The sequence below is a fragment of the Camellia sinensis genome, chromosome 13, assembly GCF_055761805.1.
Source record: "Camellia sinensis isolate YWXY chromosome 13, ASM5576180v1, whole genome shotgun sequence".
Taxonomy (NCBI): domain Eukaryota; kingdom Viridiplantae; phylum Streptophyta; class Magnoliopsida; order Ericales; family Theaceae; genus Camellia; species Camellia sinensis.
In genome coordinates this window covers 134966181-134989033 of record NC_138973.1, presented here as the reverse complement: position 1 = coordinate 134989033, position 22853 = coordinate 134966181, and the positions used below count along the sequence as shown (strand labels likewise).

At 35.1% G+C, this 22853-nt stretch overlaps 1 protein-coding gene across 2 annotated transcripts; it reads left to right on the top strand.

Moving 5' to 3' along the window:
* The first annotated feature begins 1445 nt into the window (after positions 1-1445).
* On the top strand, positions 1446-22508 carry SPS1F (sucrose phosphate synthase 1F). Of its 2 annotated transcripts, XM_028269474.2 has the most exons (13): positions 1446-1930; positions 2010-2099; positions 2976-3217; positions 3508-3571; positions 3727-4425; positions 5353-5469; positions 5629-5760; positions 5898-6074; positions 14521-14574; positions 14655-14717; positions 14834-15760; positions 16485-16612; positions 21828-22508. In XM_028269474.2, the coding sequence occupies exons 1-13, from the start codon at positions 1748-1750 to the stop codon at positions 22105-22107; spliced, it is 3156 nt and encodes a 1051-aa protein (XP_028125275.1). In that variant the 5' UTR covers positions 1446-1747; the 3' UTR covers positions 22108-22508. The 2 variants fall into 2 exon arrangements, with proteins under 2 accessions (XP_028125275.1, XP_028125276.1); XM_028269475.2 differs by lacking the exon at positions 3727-4425.
* The last annotated feature ends 345 nt before the right edge of the window (positions 22509-22853 follow it).

Below are 22853 nucleotides of genomic sequence, written 5' to 3'. Positions count from 1 at the left end.
ATAGAATTTTAAGATTAATATATTTTTTCCTATCTAATTTGGACAATCTAATCAAAAAAGATATGAGATAAATTAATCTTAAATATTATAATTAATTTTCACAATCATTAGTTTAAAAAGTAAATAGAGTTTTGACATGGTGAAAAATGACACAAATACAACTAACTTGACATGATTTTGACAACTCATTTTTTTTATCTAAAAATTTAAAAGTAATTAAAAACACTAAAAAATTAATAATTTATACAAAAAAATCAAATATTTCATTTTTTCTTTATTTTTTATACATTTTTTTATAAAAAATTTAAAAACTATTCTAAACATATTAATTTTTTATCTCATATTTTAATCAAAAAATTAAAAAATTATTAAAATAACATATTTTAAAACGAAACATAAAATAAAATGGTTTGAATAGGACCAATATTTGACAGGATGATTAGAAACATTGAGATGGTTGTGGAGAGAATAGCATGGAATAATTCCCCATTATGAGAAAACACAAGTGGACTCGCCACAGAGCGAGTATGAGGTTTTCATCTGAATCGGGTAACAACAATCATCGCCACCAAATAGCTATTTTGGTTTTGGACCATTCAAGAAAGAAAAATGTTAACATTTCTACTAAAAATATCTTTATGAATAGGAGTTACCATGTAAGTTTTAGATATTTAATAAAAATATTAATAAAATATTTAAAGTTTTTATCATTACACTTTACAAAAACGTTTCACTATTTTCAGAATAATAATAATTATTATTACTGTTTATGCTACATACTTACGAATATTCTTGATATAACAATTTTAAATTAAAGGTAATTATTTCTTTTATCAATTTTTTAATTATTAATTAATTATATAATTTATGTATTATTAAATTTAAAAAATAAGTTTATTTTTACTAAAATTTCTTATTAAAAATATATAGGATATAGTGTCACTGTTGTGCGTGAAACACAATAATGACTGTTGTGTAATCCGTAGAACTCATTTCGGTTTCTATTTTGATGATCTGAATCGTTAAAAATTTAAAAAATATCGAGAACAATATACTTGTAAAAAATCAAGTTGATCGGATATCAATAACTTGTTCATCAAATAACATTTGTATTGAGTTTAATATATATATAAATATATTTATATAAAGATTTTATTTGATGAATAGGTTATTAATATCCGATCAACTTAATTTTTTACAAGTATATTATTCTCGATATTTTCTAAATTTTTAATGGTTCATATCATCAAAATAAGATCATAAATGAATTTTACGGACTGTATAATCGTCACTGTTGTGCTTCACGCACAGCACACACTGGATCCAAATATATATTTGTATTTAAATATTTTTTTTATAATTAATTATATATATATATTTAAATATATTTTTTTATAATTAATTATATTAGTTATTTATATTTGTAATAAAATTATAGTATGTATAGAATTATTAGAAACAAAAAAGAGCCAGTCCCATCCCCTCCCTATATATCAGCAGTAGTGTCCCTCTCCTTTTGTCTTCTCGGACTCTCTCCCTCGCGCGTTGCAATAGTCAGTGTCTTTATTGCGTAGGCCAAACTCTAATCTGTAAACCAGAAGCATCTCTCTCTCTCGAGATATATATATATATATATATATAGAGAGAGAGAGAGAGAGAGAGATTGATTTAGAAGAAGGAAGCACATCCATACACAGACACAATTATATATAGACATCTACAGGGATTGGTGGTGGTGGTGGTGGTGATGGCGGGAAACGACTGGATAAATAGTTACCTGGAGGCGATTCTGGATGTTGGGCCTGGACTCGACGATGCCAAATCGTCTTTGCTGCTTAGAGAGAGAGGGAGGTTCAGTCCCACTCGCTACTTCGTCGAGCAGGTCATCACTGGCTTCGATGAGACCGATCTCTATCGCTCTTGGGTTCGCGTATGTTTCTTCATTCATTCATTTTCTCTCTCTACATGTATGCATATATGTATGTGTAATTGTTGATTACTGCTGGCAGGCTGCTGCGACGAGGAGCCCTCAGGAGAGGAATACTAGGCTCGAGAATATGTGCTGGCGGATTTGGAATTTGGCTCGCCAGAAGAAACAGGTCTCTCTCTCTCTCTCTCTCTCTCTATTATCTGTAGTTGGAATTCTAGATTTCGACTGTTACTTGAAATGGGTGTGTGTTGCCAATTAAGTGGAGGATGTGGAATTGTGTATTTTAAGTCTGTAGCCACAGTGGATGATGATGGGTTGTGTTGGATCTAAAGATTGGAGATTGGTTCATTTTGGGTTTTGATGATTGTTTATTAATTGCCTTTGTTTTCATCATCTGAATCTTATCAATCCTTCAACAATTGGGCTTCTTTTAAGTTCCAAATTTCAAAATTTACTTTTGTGTTAAACAACAGCATGCCACATTTTGATTGCAAAATTAACTTCTCCAATTGCTACTGTTTTTGTTTTTAGTTGTGTTTCTGATATTTAAAATTTTTTATTATTTTTTTTGGGGGGGGGGGGGTACTGGGATGCTTTCTGTAGAAAACCATTACAATGTTTTTTTTGTCATATCCTTTATGATTATGCCTCTAAACTTGTTCAATGTTTCGGACTGTCATTACTCATTTAACGAAAATGGGCATGGCTCAAGTATTATTTTCTACTTTGCTGGCATTTAATTGTTTTTGTTCTTAACTGAACTCCTTTTTGATATGCTAAATGAAGATTTTACAAGGTTTATTCACATCAAATGATACTTGAATCCATCTGTTTTCCTTTGATTTAATTGTTGTCACTCCAGCTTCAAATGCATTTCTTTTATCTACATTTAGAGTTATACTGGATGTCTTTGTTTTTTTGGTCATTATGTTTCAAAAGGAGGCGTCATATTCTGATATTCAGATTCTATAAATCTTGTTCTAATATGTGAATACTGCTTTGATTTTTGTTGTTGTCTTTGTTTTTTGTTTGTTTATCTCTGTAGCTTGAGGGAGAGGAAGTTCAAAGGATGGCTAAACGTCGTCTTGAACGTGAAAGAGGCCGCAAAGAAGCTACTGCTGATATGTCAGAAGACTTGTCAGAGGGGGAAAAAGGAGATACAGTCAGTGATTTGTCGGCTCATGGTGATAACACCAGGGGCCGATTACGTAGAATTAGCTCCGTTGAGACGATGGAGGCATGGGCTAGTCAACAAAAGGGGAAAAAGCTATACATTGTCTTAATAAGGCATGGACTGAACTCTGGTCATTTTTCAAATATTGTAATGAAGAGCACTTTGAAAATGATCAATTGTTACTGCAATAACGCATATCAATTACAAAAATTGTTTATTTATTCATGTTTTTAACATATAATTGATTTCTTTTGAGAACTAACTTGATGAGCTGAAAAACGATAAACCTTTTTTTATTTTATTTTATATTTTATTTTAAAGATATCAACATGTCCTGTAGTAATTCTGATATCAACATGTGCCTGCTTTATTAACTTATTCTTAGCTGTTGGTACTCTTGCAGCCTTCATGGTCTAATTAGGGGTGAAAATATGGAGCTTGGTCGTGATTCTGACACTGGCGGCCAGGTAGATATTAGCTGTAGGAGCTTTTAGATTCAATATCCTGATCAATTAACTCTGTTTGTGTCAGGTATAGTTGCTTGAGACAGTTAAAGACTTCCTTTTTTCTTCTTCTTTTTTTTTTTTTTTTTTTTGGGGTATTTTTTCTTCTTTTCTTTTAGGTCAAGTATGTTGTGGAACTTGCAAGGGCTTTGGGCTCAATGCCAGGAGTATATCGAGTTGATTTACTCACTAGACAAGTATCATCACCAGAAGTAGATTGGAGTTATGGTGAACCCACAGAGATGTTGCCTCCAAGATACTCTGATGGTTTGATGAATGAGATGGGGGAGAGTAGTGGATCTTATATTATTCGTATTCCTTTTGGTCCGAGAGAGAAATATATTCCAAAAGAATCTTTATGGCCTCACATTCCGGAATTTGTTGATGGTGCTCTTAACCATATCATACAGATGTCCAAAGTACTTGGTGAACAAATTGGCGGTGGGCAACCTGTATGGCCTGTTGCTATCCATGGTCATTATGCAGATGCAGGTGATGCCGCTGCACTTCTATCAGGTGCTCTAAATGTACCCATGCTTTTTACTGGTCACTCACTTGGTAGAGATAAGCTGGAACAGCTTTTGAGACAAGGTCGACTATCAAAGGATGAAATAAATACGACATACAAAATAATGCGTCGAATAGAAGCTGAGGAGTTATCCCTTGATGCCTCTGAAATAGTCATAACTAGCACTAGACAAGAGATAGCGGAGCAGTGGCGTTTGTATGATGGTTTTGATCCAGTACTAGAACGTAAACTGCGAGCCAGGATCAGGCGTAATGTGAGCTGTTATGGCAGGTTCATGCCTCGAATGGTTGTAAGTGTTTAGGATATCATTCTTAATTTACTATGACTCAGTTGCTTTTTGTGATAAAATTATTTTACTAGTAACCGTCCTCAGCGTGGCTTGCTCTCAATCCTTGCCATTGATGTTGAGGCAGGTAAAGCAGGTAACCTGCTGATGTTTGTTGTGACTCGGGGGTAAGTAATGCTAGTTTGTCAGATTTAGTACCTGAGCTGAGCTACAGTTGCTTCAGCGTGCTTAGCTTGATAAGACTTCATACATGCCTTTTCTTTTCCTACGGTATCTCATGTCTGTATTGAACTCACATATGAGGTGTTCAAGATGGAGGTCTCAAACACAGCAAATTGCAGCTAAATGCTTTGCATGAATCTGACAAATGAATTTCATTGTCTCTAATCCTAGTTGTAGAAATAAAGCTCTGAATGGGTATATAGAAATTATTAGTTTTTGTAATGTTTTGTCGACTGCATGCATCAAAATTGTATTAATGACTTAATTATTGGCAATAACCTTGACCAGTGACAGGATTTGTGAATAGAAATGATGAATTTTCTTGTGTTAAAAGTTAATCATTAATATATGTGCTAAATTTGAACGGAGCTTGGACTTGGGAAGAATCTGGTCTTTCTGATTGTATCCATTTTGTTTGACTCGTAGTAGCTTTGCCAAAATACTATGTAAGCCTGGCAATAATCACTGCCTGAGTTGGCTATACTTTACAACCCTGATTCATGAGTATATGTTAGCTCCCTAATTCTGTAATATGTTAGCTTAGCTCCCTAATCCCTGTCATGTGTATATGTTAGCTCCCCAATAATTTTCTCAATTCATGTGTATATGTTAGCTCCCTAATCCCTGTCATGTCATTTTTTGCTGGTATATGCACTTGACTACCTTGCTAGTTGGAAGTACGTTCTGTAATATTCCAGCTTTGTGCAGGTAATGCCCCCTGGGATGGAATTTCATCACATTGTTCCACATGATGGTGATGCGGAGGGTGAAACAGAAGCAAATGAAGATCAGCCTGCTTCTCCAGAACCACCTATTTGGCCTGAGGTTCCAGTCATTTCTCTTCATTTGCTTTGATGTGTTCCTAGAGTGATAACTTATCTGCAATGCAAGTCCTTCCAGATATAACTTTTTCACTAGGTTCCTCAACCCTCGAATTTATTATGAAATTCAATCCAATATATAAGTTGACATAATGATATGCAGATAATGCGCTTTTTCTCTAATCCACGCAAGCCTATGATACTTGCTCTAGCTAGGCCAGATCCCAAAAAGAATCTGACAACTCTGGTTAAAGCATTTGGGGAATGTCGGCCTTTAAGAGAGCTGGCTAATCTGGTACTTTTGGATCACCTCTAAGTTTGTAACACAATTTATTTATTTATTTATTTATTTTTGGAATGGATCTACTTGACTGTGCAAAGCTGCTGAATTTGCTTTGACATTAAGGCTCTTCTGTCGTCTGTATTTTGCAGACCCTAATAATGGGTAACCGAGATGATGTTGATGAAATGTCAAGCACTAGTGCTTCACTTCTTCTCTCAATTCTTAAGCTTATTGATAAGTATGATCTCTATGGTCAAGTTGCGTACCCAAAACACCACAAGCAGTCTGACGTTCCTGACATCTACCGTCTGGCAGCAAAGACAAAGGTACTCCATTTATAGTTTGTATGCCATAGTAGGTTAGATATGGATCGATAGTGTAAACTTCAAAATAGTAAGCGGATAAATTTTAGTTATGCAATTTATATGACACTTCTACTGTCCTGTGTGGTTCAACTGGATTACTGTGTTCCAGTTTCCATACAAGTCTGCCATAACTGCACTCATTTTGTCTTCCAAACAATATATTAGTATAGTATGCTTTATAACTACGAATTTCTTCGTGATTGTGCTATCAAGTTGCAACTCTTTAAAGTGTCCATCATCAAACTTATCCCTGGCAGATTTATTTATTTATTTTTTTAATGTTTATGAGAAAAAAATTTATTTTTTATTTTATTTTTGTAGGATGTTAGTTTTTGTTAGTAAAGTTAGATTACAACTTAAGGAGTTTGCCATTGCCCCATCAACTCGAACCCTTGACCTTCCCCCCACCACACCCCTAAGGTGTAGCTATAAGACCACTAGGCCAAACCCAAGGTCTTATGAAAGAGTTAAATCATGATGGGGTTGCATGAAATTCTATTAGAACCTTTCAGTTTTCAATACCAATGTCAGTTTTCTTGGTGGTGATTGTTGAAGACAGCACATTTGCATTTTGCATCTTGAGGTTGTGAATGCTTGTTGCTTTGCTATTACTATTATTATATATTCTTTCTTCTTAAATGGCTTGGCTTGGCTCTCTAGTGTTTGTGCTGTTCAAGCATCCGTTAATTTCTTTTCTGCAAATTGAATTTAAAATCAATCCTTGGTGGAAAATAAATGCCATGCATGCTTTTTATCAACAACAAAATGACACTTGTCTCTATTCAACTTAATGGGAATTTTGTATTCCCTTTCTCTTGTTTGGGTTGACTTGTGTGATCAACAAACAAGTTAAGGAATATACATTCTATTCTATCATGGAATCACCTTAAAAGTGTCTGTTGTCTCTCGTTTTTCGCTTGCCATTGCTACCACAATTATGACCACCCGTCACCACCATTGTTGCTACCCCCACCCTAGTAGTAGTCTACTACCGCTACCTTTTCCACTGCCATTACCTTTTCATGTGCATCAACATTGCAAAGTAAATATGACATTAATGTAATAGTGGTAATTCTACACTAGTTTATCACAACCCAGTACATGCACACTTCCTGATATGCATTTACTAACTTGTTTTAGAATATTTTGAAGGTTAAAAAAAAAAAACTTAGTTTCAAAACAATTTAAATCAGGAGAACAACTTAGTTTTAGTGAACAAGATCAAAGGCTCGGAATATTAGATAAACTGAGGCAGTAGTGGTGCTTTGATGGGTGGCCTGAGATTGAGGAGAAACTGGCTTCAGATGTGATACACAGGGAGAGTAATGGATGTGACGAGGTTTGTGATAGTGAACAACAAGAAGACTGGAGTGAAGATGGGCAAGGAAGAGGGAGCGGAATTTTAAGATAGGGAGAACAAGTTGGTCGTTGTAGTGAGGGGCTGCCTCGGTGAGAGAGAGAGAGAGGATAGACGGTGATGATGGTAGAGGGGAAAAAGAGGAGAGAGAAAGGAATAGTGAGAGAAAAAAGGGAAGTTACAAAGGTTGAAGATGAGAGTGTCAAGGTAATTTCATTTTTTTAGTTAATTCTGTTAAGAGACAAACATGGAGCGGGATCAGTGTAATGATTTAGAATGTGAGGGGGGGAATTTGTATTTATCAAAAATCTTAAGGGAGATTTATAATTTACACTAAAAAATAACCGGGGCAATTTTATAAACAAATTTTAGGGCGAATTACACTAATAGTCCTATAATTTGGGGCTCATGTCATTTTGATCATTGACTTTTCAATTGTGACACATTTGAACCTGAATTTTGAATTTTGTTCCAAATAAGGACAACTGAAGATACCATTGCACAATTTCAAGGGCAAAGTCGTCAATTTGATAAAATATAGACTAAAGCCTCGTTTGGCAAGAGGCTATTTTAGCCAATTAGCCAAAAAGTTACTAAATTAGCCAAAAAGCCAACAACCCATACAAAAAAGTCAAAAATTCTCTTTTCTCTCTACTTTTTGCACATCTTTTCGTAATTAGCCAAAAAGTCATCCCAAACATACAAGTTTTTTTTACCTACCTTTTTAGCCAAATAGCCAAAAAGTTACTAAATTAGCCTGTTCCCAAACGAGGCCTAATTTAACAAAAATAAAAGTCAAAAAAATATTTTTTTAATTTTTAAAAATTATTTCTATCCACCAAAGATAAAATTATGTAAAATTGATAAATTTTTTACACATTTATTTATTTATTTTTTTTACCAAATTAATTTTTATTGTATTTGGATGATAATCATGTAATGGGTGGTTGTTTTTATTTTCATTAAATTAGTTTCTATTTTTCAAACTCAAATATGGTGACAACTTTGATATCATTATTAAACCAATCCATTAAATTAAAAAATCCAAAACTAAAAACATTTTATACATTAAATATATCGATTGCACATTAAAAGCTTAACAACCACCCATTACATGATTATCATCCAAACACATAATAAAAATTAATTTGGTAAAATAAATAAATAAAAAAATAAATGTGTAAAAGATTTATCAATTTTACATAATTTTATGTTTGATGGGTAGCAATAATTTTTAAAAATTCAAAAATATGTTTTTGACATTTATTTTTGTTAAATTAGTTTATATTTTATCAAATTGACGACTTTGTCCTTAAAATTGAGTAACGATATCTTCAATTATCCTTATTTGAAATAAGATTCAAAATTTAAGGTCAAATGTGTCACAATTGAAAAATTAGTTTCTATTTTTCAAACTCAAATATGGCAACAACTTTGATATCATTATTAAACCAATCCATTAAATTAAAAAATCCAAAACTAAAAATATTTTATATATAAAATATATCGATTGCACATTAAAAGTCTAACAACCACCCATTACATGATCATCATTCAAACACTTAATAAAAATTAATTTGGTAAAATAAATAAATAAATAAATGTGTAAAAGATTTATCAATTTTACATAATTTTGTCTTTAGTGGGTAGCAATAATTTTTAAAAATTCAAAAATATTTTTTTGACATTTATTTTTGTCAAATTAGTTTATATTTTATCAAATTGACGACTTTATCCTTGAAATTGAGTAACGATATCTTCAATTATCCTTGTTTGAAACAAGATTCAAAATTTAGAGTCAAATGTGTCACAATTGAAAAGTCAGAGACCAAAGTGACACGAGTCCCAAACTACAGTGACTATTAGTATAATTCGCACCGAATTTTAATATCATTTTGTATTTGGTTTCAAAAGATGAGATTTCCGTTTGTTATGCTAAGAAATTGTAATATCATGGAGACACAATGGTAGAAAAATGACACAGCGGAATACACACAAAACTAGATATCATTCTAGTAAACAGAGACTCTAGAACCCACAAGAAAGGAACCCTTGAGTATCCACAAGCAAAATAGAGTAACTTGAAAATTAGGTGGATAGAGAATGCCTTGGCCTCTAGGTTTACATGACTATTTATACTAGATAAAGTCTTGGTCACCAAGCATACTTGTAAACCAAGGAAAATATAAGAAAATAATAAACTAAGATAATACTGGTCTTGGTCATCAAGTATACTTGGAGACCAAGTACTACAAGAAAGTAACTTTGGTCACCAAGGAAAATATAATCCTTGCTCACCAAGGAAAAATTATTTTTTAAAAGATTCTTGGTAGCCAAGTAAAATTGTCCAAAATTATCATTTCACTTTTGGTCAATAATTTGATTTCATTGACTTGTGTTTGTCCAACTGTCTCAAGAAATTTGCAACCACTTTTTCTACATCAAAAAATATGTTGTTTTTGGGGGGCCACTGGACTGGAGGTTTTCCCGGTCATTACCTTCAGGGCCCCAAGATTGGTCGAGGTGCACTCAAATTGGCTCGGACACCCAGTTATCAAAATAAATAAATAAATAAAATGTTGTTTTTATTCAGAATTGCAATAACAAGGACATTTGGGAGGAAGTTTTTGCAGAAATAATAATCAGGTATGACAATGCACTAGCTAATAGGAAGTTATGAGTCAGAGGAGAAAGTAAGTTTAGCTATAGACAATTAAGGAAGTTAAGATTTGCTTGTCAATAAACTGCAGATAAATAGGAAAATGACATTTCCTAGTGTTCTCCTAGTTAGTTGAAGTTGGATATGAAAAAAATATAACAAATGAGATTCAGTCATTATCTAAGACGCACGAACATGGATATGTGACACGACACGAATACGACACGGACAAGCTGACATGACAATTTTTAAAAAATGTAGGATACGACACGTGGGGGAAATGCACGGAATATGTAATTTTATATATTTATTATGTGCCATATATATGAATATATCATTCTAAGATAATAAATAAATGCAAATATATTACTAATTTTTATAAGTTGACATTAATTTTCTTTTATCATCGTATTCTAAGTTATTTTGTTTGAACCTATACTCCTTCTGTCCCAAAATAATGGTCCATTTTGGGGAATCCAACTTTTTTTTATAGTACAATTATTGCATTTTTAAAAATTGATTTTTCAAAATTACCCTTTAATAGTACATTTTTTGGAAAATATCAATGTCATAATTGTACTTTTTATGTTGTTAATGAATTTAAAAGAAGGGCAAAATAGAAAATTTATATTATTTTTATCCTTGATTTTTTAAAAAGGACTAATATTTTAAGACAATGAAAAATGGAACAAGGGACTAATATTTTGGGACGGAGGGAGTAAGTAGTTTCATGTGTGTCTAATCAATGGACACGTGTGTTTAAGCAATGGATACATGTGTCTTCCAAGTGTCTAAAGAGTGTCCGAGTCTAAATTCTTTTTTAAAAAGTAGGACACGTTTGGATGAGTGTCAGATAAGTGTCGGGAAAGTGTCCGATGAGTGTCAGTATTCGACACGGACATGCCACCTTTTTATAAGTGTCCGTGTTAGGTCATTATGGCATTGTCAAAACTGCTAGGGACAAGGAACTCAAATTCTATACTGCAAGCTATTTGCACCCACTTATAGTTAAGTTCACTAACCCTTTGTATTTTAGATCATTTGACTTGGCATCTTAACTTTGCACAAAGTTCTCTTAAGATTTTTTCACATTTAAGAGAGGATAAACTTTATCAAGGCATAAGATGAAATAAGAAAAATTTTAAGGTATGACTTTTGGTTTTTTGGAATTGTAGTCATTTAATGCTAGCTTCTCTCTTTCCTTGGGAAGGGGCATGGGGTACAAAAGTCCCGTTAAGGTGGCCGTCTTTGTCTGTTGTGTTAGGTATGGGAATGCTCTTACTATTGTCAACTTGATTAGAAGAAGGCAAGTGCATGATAATTGGTGTTGCATGTGTAAGCATGATGAGGAATTTATGAGTCATCTTCTTATCCATTGTGAGGTGGCACGAGAGTTGTGGTCTTTTGTTGTTGTCACGTTTGCTGTCATTTGGGTGTAGGTGTGCAATTTGGGCAGGCCCAACCTGAGAAACCCAAGTCCAACCTAGATTTTTTTAGGGATTGGGAAATATATTTTTGAGCTTAGTGCAGGCTTCGGTAGCAATTAAGAAGTTCAAATTGAATTTGGATTGGGCTACATCAAACAACTTGAAGCTCGAATTGTACATATAAATATATGAAAATATTAAATATACATGTAGAATATTGATAATTTAGTTAAGCTAAAGTTATCTAGACTGTTGGATTAACATATAGATATCGTATCTCATATACACACACACTAATCCTCTCTTTCTCATTTGCATCGCAAGTTTGCAACGCTCTTGACCCTCTGGCTCTTTTCTCTACTCTAACTATATATTCAGTCATTCAGTGTATTGTTACACTAATGTTTGTTATGTTGTTAGGTTATTTTGGTAAAAAGTTTATTTTTTTTATTTGTTTTAATGCTATTTATGATTTTGTGAAAAAAGTATTAATAGGGCCCAACCTCAAAAATTAACCAGCCTAGCTAATTTGTGGGCAATTTTGGTTGGGCCTAGACAACCCCTTAACTTGCTTGAACGCGCTTGAGTTACACTGCTATTTGGGTGTTCCCAAGGAAGGGGGAGCTTCTTTACTCATAGAGAGGAGCTTGTGCGAGGAAGAGGGAGGCTTGGTGTTTGGTCGTTATGGATTGTTTGGTGTGAAAGGAATAGGACTTTTGTTGGCAAAGAAGAATCTATTTTGAGAATTAAGAGCAAAATTATCCTTTCTTGTATAGTTCTTGGGAATGGTTAAATTTTGTAGAGACCATTGAATAAATTTTAGATGTGTAGTTGACAGAGGTCTTCTTTGTATATGGGATGCACCAACCACTCAGTGCCTCTCTTGTAAAATAATTTTATACATAGAAAAGAATTTACTAAAGTCTGGAAGGTGGTGATTGTGGAAGACTGAACTTTCAGGCTTAATGCACATCAGGTGCTGTAACTGTTTGTCTTTGCTGTCTCTTCCTTGGTCACTCCTATTAAAGTTTGATTTACAAAGTATTTATTTTGCTCTACTTGAGGTCAATCACCTATTGGGGATCCTGTATGGTCTGACATGATCATATTTCCAATCAAGAATTTGTGTTTTGTAGGCTTAATATGGGCATTGGATGTGCTATGTAATTATGTTAAAGTTGAACTTTTTGAAATTTATTTCATCGAGTGTCACCTCAAGGGATTTGCATGGAGCTGGGCAGTCTTGTTATCCATGAAAGGAAACATATGGGTTTTCCTTTTTATTTTTTGTCTCTGTGTGGGTGAGAGGTTTGGTTAGAGGAAGTATGGGAAGATGGCGGGCACTTCAATGGCTTGAGATCATCGGAAGTGGAGAGAAGGAGGTCAAGGCAAGCTTGGAGAGGGAGGTTGGCGGTGATGGACCTTGAACAGTGATGTAGAGTGTGAGAGTGGGGTGTTTAAGCGTGGGACGTAGTGTGTTACAATTACGGAGTTGTGTTGTGGTTTTGCTGCATATACGATACGTTATATAGGCCGTAGGAGTATTGGAGCCCAAGCAAACTGTTGAATAGGTGACTCGGTCTCCTCAACTCTGCCAGAAGTGACATAAGCCCTTCTGCCGTCTTTGGCAGGCGGAGAGCAACGTTTCATGGCAGGCGGAAAGTAACGTTTTGTATATGCATCGGATGACATGAATGTAAGGTCATTGTTGCCTCTTCTCCAAGCTTGGTCAAGATGGAGTTGTTTTAACAAGAAGACAACCATCTCATCGATCCCATGACCTCAACCGCCAGTCCAATATCCTCTGATGATCCCGAGCAGTGGTGCCTGGGTCCTGCTCTCAACCCAGACATTCAAGTAGGTGAATGGGCTAGGGCCCACCTCGGTGTTCAGGAGAGCTAGGGGCTTGCTTCCAAGCGACCAAGTAGGAGAATGGGCCGCGTGCCTATCTCAATGTTTAGGAGAAGGGCTCACTTCTAAGCGACCAAGTAGGAGAATGGGCCGCTGGCCTATCTAAATGTTTAGGAGAGCCAGTGTTTATCAATCCAAGTCCAAGTGAACCGGGGGCTGATTATATTGTTGTTTGGTCTTGGAGCGAGGTATGAAGGACCATGGGCCCCGTGGGGCCATGGTGCTGCCTATTGCAGGGCTCTTCATATTTAGGTATATTTGGGCTTATGTGTATGCTCCCACTTAGGCTAAGCATACAGTCTTGGTTTTGCGTGGTGCCTTGGCACATGGTGCCCGTAGGGCTCGCCATGTATCAAACATATGACATGCCCACGTGGTGCTTTATTGGTCTGCCACGTGGGTGGGGTTTTGGTGGTGTGGCATGCGTATTGGGCTTGATACAGGTACCTACACTACGTTAACTATTTTTTATAATCCATAAGATATTTCCATTCCATACCTAGGTTTTACATGTTTCTATTGTTGTTTTCTCTTATTGTAGTGATTGGTTCATAATAGACAGCTATTTGACATAAATTTCAGGATCTTTTTTTCACATTTAGTCGTGCATACTAAAGCTTGTACACTAATTAAATTCGTTCCATCCTTTAAGATTCCCTCTCTTGAAATGCTCGTAATGACCTTTTGAGACTAAGTTCTAGTATTATTCATACTGTTTTGGTTAGTTAATTCATTTATGTTATTTATATCTACCTGTTCTTTTTATAGCAAGTACTCTAGGAAATGAGAAACCACATTTCTGACATTTCTACATGAGATTGAGTAAACTGAAAAAAGTGAAGAAGGCCAATCTTTGTGGATGGAGGGAGTATAATGCCTATTTGTTTTATATAGTCTGACCAAAGGTAATTTGTTATCATTGGACTATAATAGCATGTATGGAGTCAAATGATGAGTCATATGCTAAGTTTGTTTTAGTTCATTTGTCTGGTATATCTACTCTCTCTCTCTCAGATGAATATGTTATCTTATTCTGCTACCACATTTTGGCAGGGTGTTTTCATTAATCCAGCTTTCATCGAGCCGTTTGGGCTTACTCTAATTGAGGTACACTTCTTATACCTATGAATCTCTCATCTTTCACTAGTTAGTTCACTATTAACCCGTATAACTGCTCCATTTAACAGGCAGCAGCTTATGGTTTACCAATTGTCGCGACAAAAAATGGAGGTCCTGTTGACATACATCGGGTATGTGATATGTCAACAATTCACTTTCATTTTATTAATCTGGATATATATTTTTTTTCATCTTATAATGAAGTGTGAAAATTATATCTATTAGATTTCCTGTATATCTGTTGCAGGTACTTAACAACGGTCTCCTTATAGACCCCCATGATCAGCAGTCTATAGCTGATGCTCTTTTAAAGCTGGTTTCAGACAATCAACTTTGGGCAAAGTGCCGGCAGAATGGGTTAAAAAATATTCACCTCTTCTCATGGCCAGAACATTGTAAAACTTACCTATCCCGAATAGCGAGTTGCAAACTGAGGCAGCCATGGTGGCAAAGAAATGATGATGGGGATGAGAATTCTGAGTCAGATTCACCAAGTGATTCCTTGAGAGATATATCTTTAAATTTAAAGTTTTCAATGGACGGAGAAAAGAATGAAGGCAGTTACAATGCTGATAGTTCTTTAGAATCTGAAGATCGCAAGAGCAAGTTGGAGAATGCTGTTTTGACATGGTCAAAGGGTGTCCAAAAGGGCACGCAAAAGGCTGGCTTTACAGAGAAAGCAGATCAGAACAGCAGCGCTGGTAAGTTCCCAGCGTTGAGGAGGAGAAAACATATTATTGTTATCGCTGTGGATTTTGATGCTATAACAGATCTTTTTGAAAGTGCTAGAAAGATATTTGACTCTGTGGAGAAGGAAAGGACTGAAGGCTCTGTAGGATTCATATTAGCAACATCCTTTACTCTGTCTGAAATACAATCTTTTCTCATCTCGGGGGGGCTGAGCCCTACTGATTTTGATGCTTTTATCTGCAATAGTGGTGGTGACCTCTACTATTCATCTCCTAACTCAGAGGATAACCCTTTTGTGGTTGACTTATATTACCACTCACATATTGAATATCGCTGGGGTGGAGAAGGGTTGAGGAAGACTTTGGTACGTTGGGCGGGTTCTATCACTGATAAAACGGGTGAAAATGAAGAGAAGATTGTTACAGAAGATGAAAAGATTTCAACCAACTATTGTTATGCTTTTAAAGTGCAAAAGACAGGAAAGGTAAACTTACTTCTTGTCTACTCATGAATGACTTTCTCATGAAATGGCTGGTTAAATTTACTTTACCTAACCCCTAAGGTGTTTATCAAGCAGAGCAGCTCAAGATTGACTTGAGTTTGACTTGGATACAACTTGTTTTGAAACAAGTCGAGTCAAGCTCAAGCTTGAATTTAGAGCTCACTGGGTAAGCTAGCCGAGCTGGAACCATCTTTGATTCTTGTCACATGAGGCGAATAGCCTAATAAAGTCTCTTTTTGTTCTTCATCTTGTAGCAAGACATTAATGTCCTTAACATTTTATTTATTTGACCACAATATTATCTTAAAATTTGGTACTGAAGTGAGCAACTGAACAGAGCTGACCCAAGCCGAGTCATTTGTTGATCAGTGTATTAGACAATTTGCTGAGCATGAGCAAGACTTCTTGATATTTATGAGCTTGAGCCAAGCTTGAACATTATTGAGATCTGAGCCGAGCTTGGCTTACATCATCTACACTACACGTGCAAATTATTCTCATGAGAGGACTTTTTCCCTTAGTTTTAGTTTTATGATATTGCTGATAATCATAGATTTATTTTCAGTATTCTCGTTTGAGTTGATGCTTGTTGAGTTGAATTTAGAGATATACATTGTAATGTAATTAAGGTTACAGGTTCTTGGTGTGCATCATCAGATATCATTCTTCTTCTTCTATTACTATTATAATTGTTTCATCTTCACAGGTTCCGCCTGTTAAGGAAATTCGGAAATTAATGAGAATTCAGGCTCTCCGTTGCCATGTTATTTATTGCCAAAATGGGCATAAGATCAATGTAATTCCAGTATTGGCATCTCGTTCCGAAGCCCTAAGGTATGGCTCTTACACCCACACTTACTTTAACTGTTAACTTAGTTTCTTTTTGTGATTAGTTGATCTTTAATCATTTCGCAATAACCTCAGCTGTTTTTATTTTTTTATTTTCCCAAGATGATGCAAAATAGTAAGTTACCCATCTGATTATTATTGTTGATCTCAACCAATATTATCATTGGTTGTTTTCATCATCGTCATATATATTTTTTCATTTTACAGAGTTAGGCTTGATAATGCTGAATGTCATAGTCAATCATCTCCATCATCACGATGATTTTTATCATCTCAATGTGATCACCACTATCATCTACGATTTTTCACAGTTTGACAAAACTCAACTTGACAATGTCAATACTTGGGCTAATAGTCGAGACAAATGATTTTAATGTACAAAACTGCATAGTCAAGACTCAAGACAACTAAATGCAGTTTCCTTTTTTGTGCCACACAAAATGATATTACCATGATAAGTATTGTATCTCATCTATCATCTCTCAATTTTTGAAAATGACCTTTAGTTGATGAAACAAGAAAGATGACATTTAAAATGTCTTGGATTTTATGGTATTTAAATGGTTGGATGGGAAGTGAAAAAAGATGAGAGTTAGGTTTTCTTTGTGTGACTATGTAAGTTAAATAATAATGCTATGATGATTACATTATTTTACTCTTATATTATATATCATGTGACGCGTCACTAGTGTATTGGTAACCGATGAGTGGTGGGACTCATTAAATCAATGAAATGATAACATATAAGATGGTAGACAAATTATGATAAGATAATGTGGTCGTCATAATATTATTGGTTAATAAAAATGAGATCAAAATATGTTAGTCGTTTTATCTTTGATAAACTAAAAGACTAGAGGGGCCCACTTTAAGGATCTTTATTTTAAAAAAATAAAACATACATATGTTTTTTATTTTTTTGAAAATTGTTCAAGGGGTACATAAGTATAAAACGGGAAAGACTAAAGGACAAAATTGAATAATCAAAAAATGTAAGTTGGGAGAAAAGAAAGGAGAAATTATGTTCGCACACCACAAGACATCTCAGTATACACCATTTGTGTCGTTAACGTTTGGACATAAACTTATAAACAAAAATAAATTGTTCAGATATATATTTTGTTTAACTATTTAAGTCCAAACAACTACTTTATGTTCATAAATTTATGTCAAAACATTTGACTTTTGTTTGGAAGTTTATATCCAAATGACATAAATAGTGTGTATTGAGATTTTTTGTGGTGTGCAAATAGAATTACCCAAAAAAAAGTGCAGTTGCTGTTTTCATAAGAGGTAATAGATAATTGGGTCCTGATAATACTATTTAAATATGAGGCAGTGACATGCTCCATAAAGTTTGGGAGCAGATTGAGTAATATGTAACTAAAATTTTGTATGAGAATTGCCCTTCCAATCTAAATGACACAGATGACCTTTGTATGGATTTCTTGCAGAGTTTACCTCATATTTTTTTGGTATTTTTTAGTTGTTGTTTCACTTATTTAGATTTTACATAATTAGTACCTTTTCTTTTGGAAAAAGAGAGATTGGGCTTGCCTCTCAATGTGGCATCTATTATGTCTTGCTTCGCCCTAAGTAATTATAACAGTATAGAAAAAAGAAAAAAAAAAAAAAAGAGTAGCGAAACCAGTGGCAATATGATATATATCTCGACAGCTATTGCTAATTCAGTGAAAACAATTAATGACAATGTTCGACATTTTTTGATGGAGTTTTTAGTCGAATTTTTATCACAAGTTTATGACTAGCTATTTGAACCAATGCCTCAAGGTTATATTGCTTGCCTGTATGTGGGAAACTTTTGCTTTGGATTTAGCTTTAGGAGGACAGGATATTCAATCTTGAATTGTGACTTAATGTTACTTCCCCTAGTTTGCTTAATCATTGTCAGCCTATGCTCTTAAGTGTCATTTGGACCATGGATAACAGTTAGACATCCATTGTGTTGTATCAGTTGGACTTTCCATGTGGACAAATTGAGCAGTCAAGACGATGACGCATTGCATCACCTAGAGATGCCATGTGGTGACCTGATTTACCATGTCATTTCAGCTAGAGTCCAATCAACTCAGGACTTGGAGTGAGTGTGGCTGTTTTGATGATAAGTTATTGCTCCTGGAGACCGCTTTAGGACCTATGTTACTTGGAACGTGGATCGTTCTGGTACATAAAACGGGAATGCGATATGCCACATGATCTAAAATGTGATACGATAGGGGTATACTTGTATATATTATACTTAAGAATTTAAAGTTCTTCTGAGTAATTTTTTTTTAAACTATTAAAATGTAATATTTTCTATGAGCATTATGACCCATTTTTTGATTTTTTGTCTTCTCAAAACTTAACTCACCTGAGATTTTAGTTCATTATATTTGATTTTTTTCCTCCTAAGGCAACAGTTAAGGACATTTATTGAAAAAAAACTTTTGGGATCGTTTTGAACTACTAAATTTACTTTTTTGGAACGAAAGTGTACCATGTTTCGGAACGCGCGTATCTATATGTAATTCACTATGGTATTAGCGTTTTCTAGTAACATAGTTTAGGACACCTTGATACTTTATGCGTCCCAGGGACGAGAATGGAGCCCAAGGAACATATAGCCCTAGAAACCTAAATGAAGCTTGATGCATCGGTAGTAAGGCAAGCCACTTCAGCAATTGAGTCACCTTTATTATGCATGCACGCCTCTACTTTCCCTCCTCTCGTAACAGTGTAAAGGTACACTTTGGCACCTTTTGCCTTGAGATACTACGAGGATGTTGTCTTGGCTAAGGCCTCTACTAAACTGTGCTAGGGCAAAACCTCCCTTGGTTGGCAGGTGGCACACTCATTTCTAATTAGGGAGGCACCCTTTATGTTGGTTTATTAGATGGAAAATTAAGTTGCTCAACTATTGTGGGACACATGTAATCCATTGTGTGGATCACATTGCTGCAAGATGTTTGCTCTGTTGAACTCATTAATGTACCCTCGGGGCACTGTAGACCTCAATACTATGGCCTTATAGGCTAAGCAGGTTCCTGTAGAGGATATAAATGTTTGAGTCGCACCATCTTTAGAAGCTAATAGACCTCAATACTAGAGAATCAGAGGTTCTGCAGGCTCCTGGGGCAGATACAATTGTTCACGTCATGCCCTTTTAAAAAGCTTGAGGGTGTAATTTGTTTCATTTATATTGTTTTTGTTTCATTTATACCCGTTTTTGGGTTTTTGTTTGTGTGTTTTCAGAAATAAAAATGACAAGGAATTGGAATACATGATCGCTTTCATTTTTAAAAGAAAGTCTGGCAAATAGTTTTTGAAAACAAAACCAAATGTGCTTTAAGCTTTGTTGATAATTGATTGCATGAGTTTGTACCAACGAAGGCAAGGATTTGTGTTTGAATCTCACCGCCTCTCGATACAAATCTCACCGCCTCTCGAATTAATCTAAAACATCCACGTGTTTGGCTCACTCATAGTAGGGGCTAGCCACAAGTAAGAGGGTATGTTGAGGATATGAACAATTACGTTAAACCCTCTTTTGGGGCAATCATCACCCGACAGCTCCCACTGCCTTGCAACCCTAGCTCAAAGTTTGGGACATGTATAGTGTTGAGTCACTGATTTTCCCAAAAGCTTAAGCTGTTAAAAAATGGGCCCAACAATATATATCAAGTACCCTCTCTCACATGCTACTCCCATCTTGCATGTAGAGAGACAAATGGAAGGAGAAGTAAACAACCAAATAGAGAAGAAGAAACCAAACGGGGATAGAATATGAAATGCCAATGTAGAGACTTGAACCCAGGACAGCTTTCCACCTGAGCTTTCATACCATGTTAAGTCACCTGATTTTCCCAAAAGCTTAAGTTAGGAAATGAGCCCAACAATGCATATCAAGCTATCCAGCTTATAGATTACCTTTTGAGGCTGAATATTCGGATGGATTCTTGATCTTTTGAGCCTACCTACTGTCACTTGCACTCCTGGTTTCCCTTTGGTTAGTGTTGCCTTCCCTTCAGCTACACCTCACTTGCATCTTATTGTATGTGGCACTATAACTCAGTCTAAAACAGATAGGAAAGTGCATGCTATCATGGAAGGTTTGCATTGGTATGACTATCAAGAGATTTCTCCTGCTATGCTAGTTGTCACTGTCAATTCTTGTCGACTTGATTTGAAGTTGACCCTAAATTTGCGGTGGCCCAGCTGGGTTTCTATATAAACTCTCCGGTGGGCAATGCTAGCTAGAATTGATTCATAGCAAGAATTTTGCTGGTTAAATTTTGTCCTGGTTCCAAAGGGGAGGTTCCCTTTTAACAAATGTAAATTTATGGCACTGAGAAGGGAAGAAAGGGCAAGGTTTGTTAGTTTTGAACTGGAACTTTCCATCATTTTGGAATTGTGTTTCTTGGAGTTGTAGAAGCTCTTCAAACTAGGTGTTAAGAATCACAATATAGGTGTTTTACTATTTTTAATACCACTCAATACTTTGAGCCAGATCTGTTTTGCAACCTTCATTTCTATATCATAGGCCACTAGTTAGTTGTTCATTTTTGTTGATGGCTGAACCCAGATGTGCTGGTTAAATCGTTTTAAGTTGACACTTCAATAGGTTGTTAAACAAACCTCAATTTATGTATAACCAATTTAAAAACAATTTTACTGAAATATACCCTTGTTATACTTGTGTTCAAATTCCTTATTTATAGATTCTTGGAGAATTGTCTGATATTTATATTTTATCTCAAGCTGGCATTTTAATTAGAATTGAACTTATGACTGTTGGTTGTTTCTCTTTAGGTTTGATAACTGGTAATTGTGAAGCATGTTTTCATGTTCTAAAGGAATTTTTTCGTATCCCTCACCTGGAGTATCATTGTTTATCAATGGGAAAACTTTTAAATTGCAGCGATGTGGATTTGAGCTGCGTGGTTAAATGTTTATACTTCTGTGTTTGCAAATGGCATTTTTTTGTTTATTCATTGTGGATTATGATTCAAGATTCCATGTAGGAAAAAAAGTGTCTAGTCCTTCAGTAAATGTTCAACAATTAGGAACAGTTTTAGATTGTTTAAATGTTGAGAAGTGAGCACCTGTCGCATGTTAATATTTCCATTATTGATCCGTCACTGCATCATTGAATTGAACTTTTTATGAAACTTCGTAATTAAAAACACATTCTATCTAGGTATCTCTATCTCCGTTGGGGTGTGGACTTGTCAAAAATGGTTGTTTTTGTCGGAGAGAGTGGGGACACAGATTATGAAGGATTGCTAGGTGGTATACACAAGTCCGTAATATTGAAGGGAGTTTGTAGCAGTGCAAGCACTATACTCCATGCCAACAGAAACTATCCTCTTTCCGATGTCTTGCCATTCGACAGCCCCAACATTGTTCAGACAACCGAAGAATGCAGCAGCGCTGATCTCCGGACTTCATTGGAGAAATTCGGCCTCCTCAAGGGCTAAAAATTTGCACCAGCACCCTTTGTATCATGCTTTGGAGGTGGTATTTTATGTAGGGGGTACATTATGGTAGTGTACTCTTCTATCTCACACTTGTGAAGCCCACATGTTTGTGAGAGGGAGGGGGGTACATCACTGGTATACCCATACCTGAAGTTGGTTTTGGTTTTGGGTTTTTAGTGAGATCTGGTAGCTATCTATTATTGTTTTTTTGTTTCTTTGGTCCTGAAAACAATATTTTGTTGCTTCTATTGGCATAAAAGCCAACTTTTCTTGTATAGCCGTCGTAACTTTTTTTTTTTTTTTTTAAAAAAGTTTCATGGAGCCCTTTGGTCATACAGGATGAAGCAAATAATATATCAAATTATTATATTAAATAAATGTGAAGATTGAGTTTTTATTTATTTATTTATTTTAAGGCCTACAAAGAAAGGAGAATCTATTCCTATCAGATTGAGTTTTTGTTTTTGTTTTTTTGAGGCCTAGAAGGGAAAATCCTTATGCTCTCTCTCTCTTTCTCACTCACACACACACAATTGCATTCAATGATGTACATCAGCAGTAACGATCTTTGTTGCTCCATGAATTTGCCATCTGGTAACTGTCCCTTCATCTCAAATATCTCTGAGTTTGAGCATCTTCTAGAAGACATTGAAGTCCTGTTGCAGACATTTCTTTTCTTAATCTTTACCAAGCTTTTTTTCTAAACCAGCGAAGAGAATAGTCCAGCAACTAGTAGGAAAGGAGAG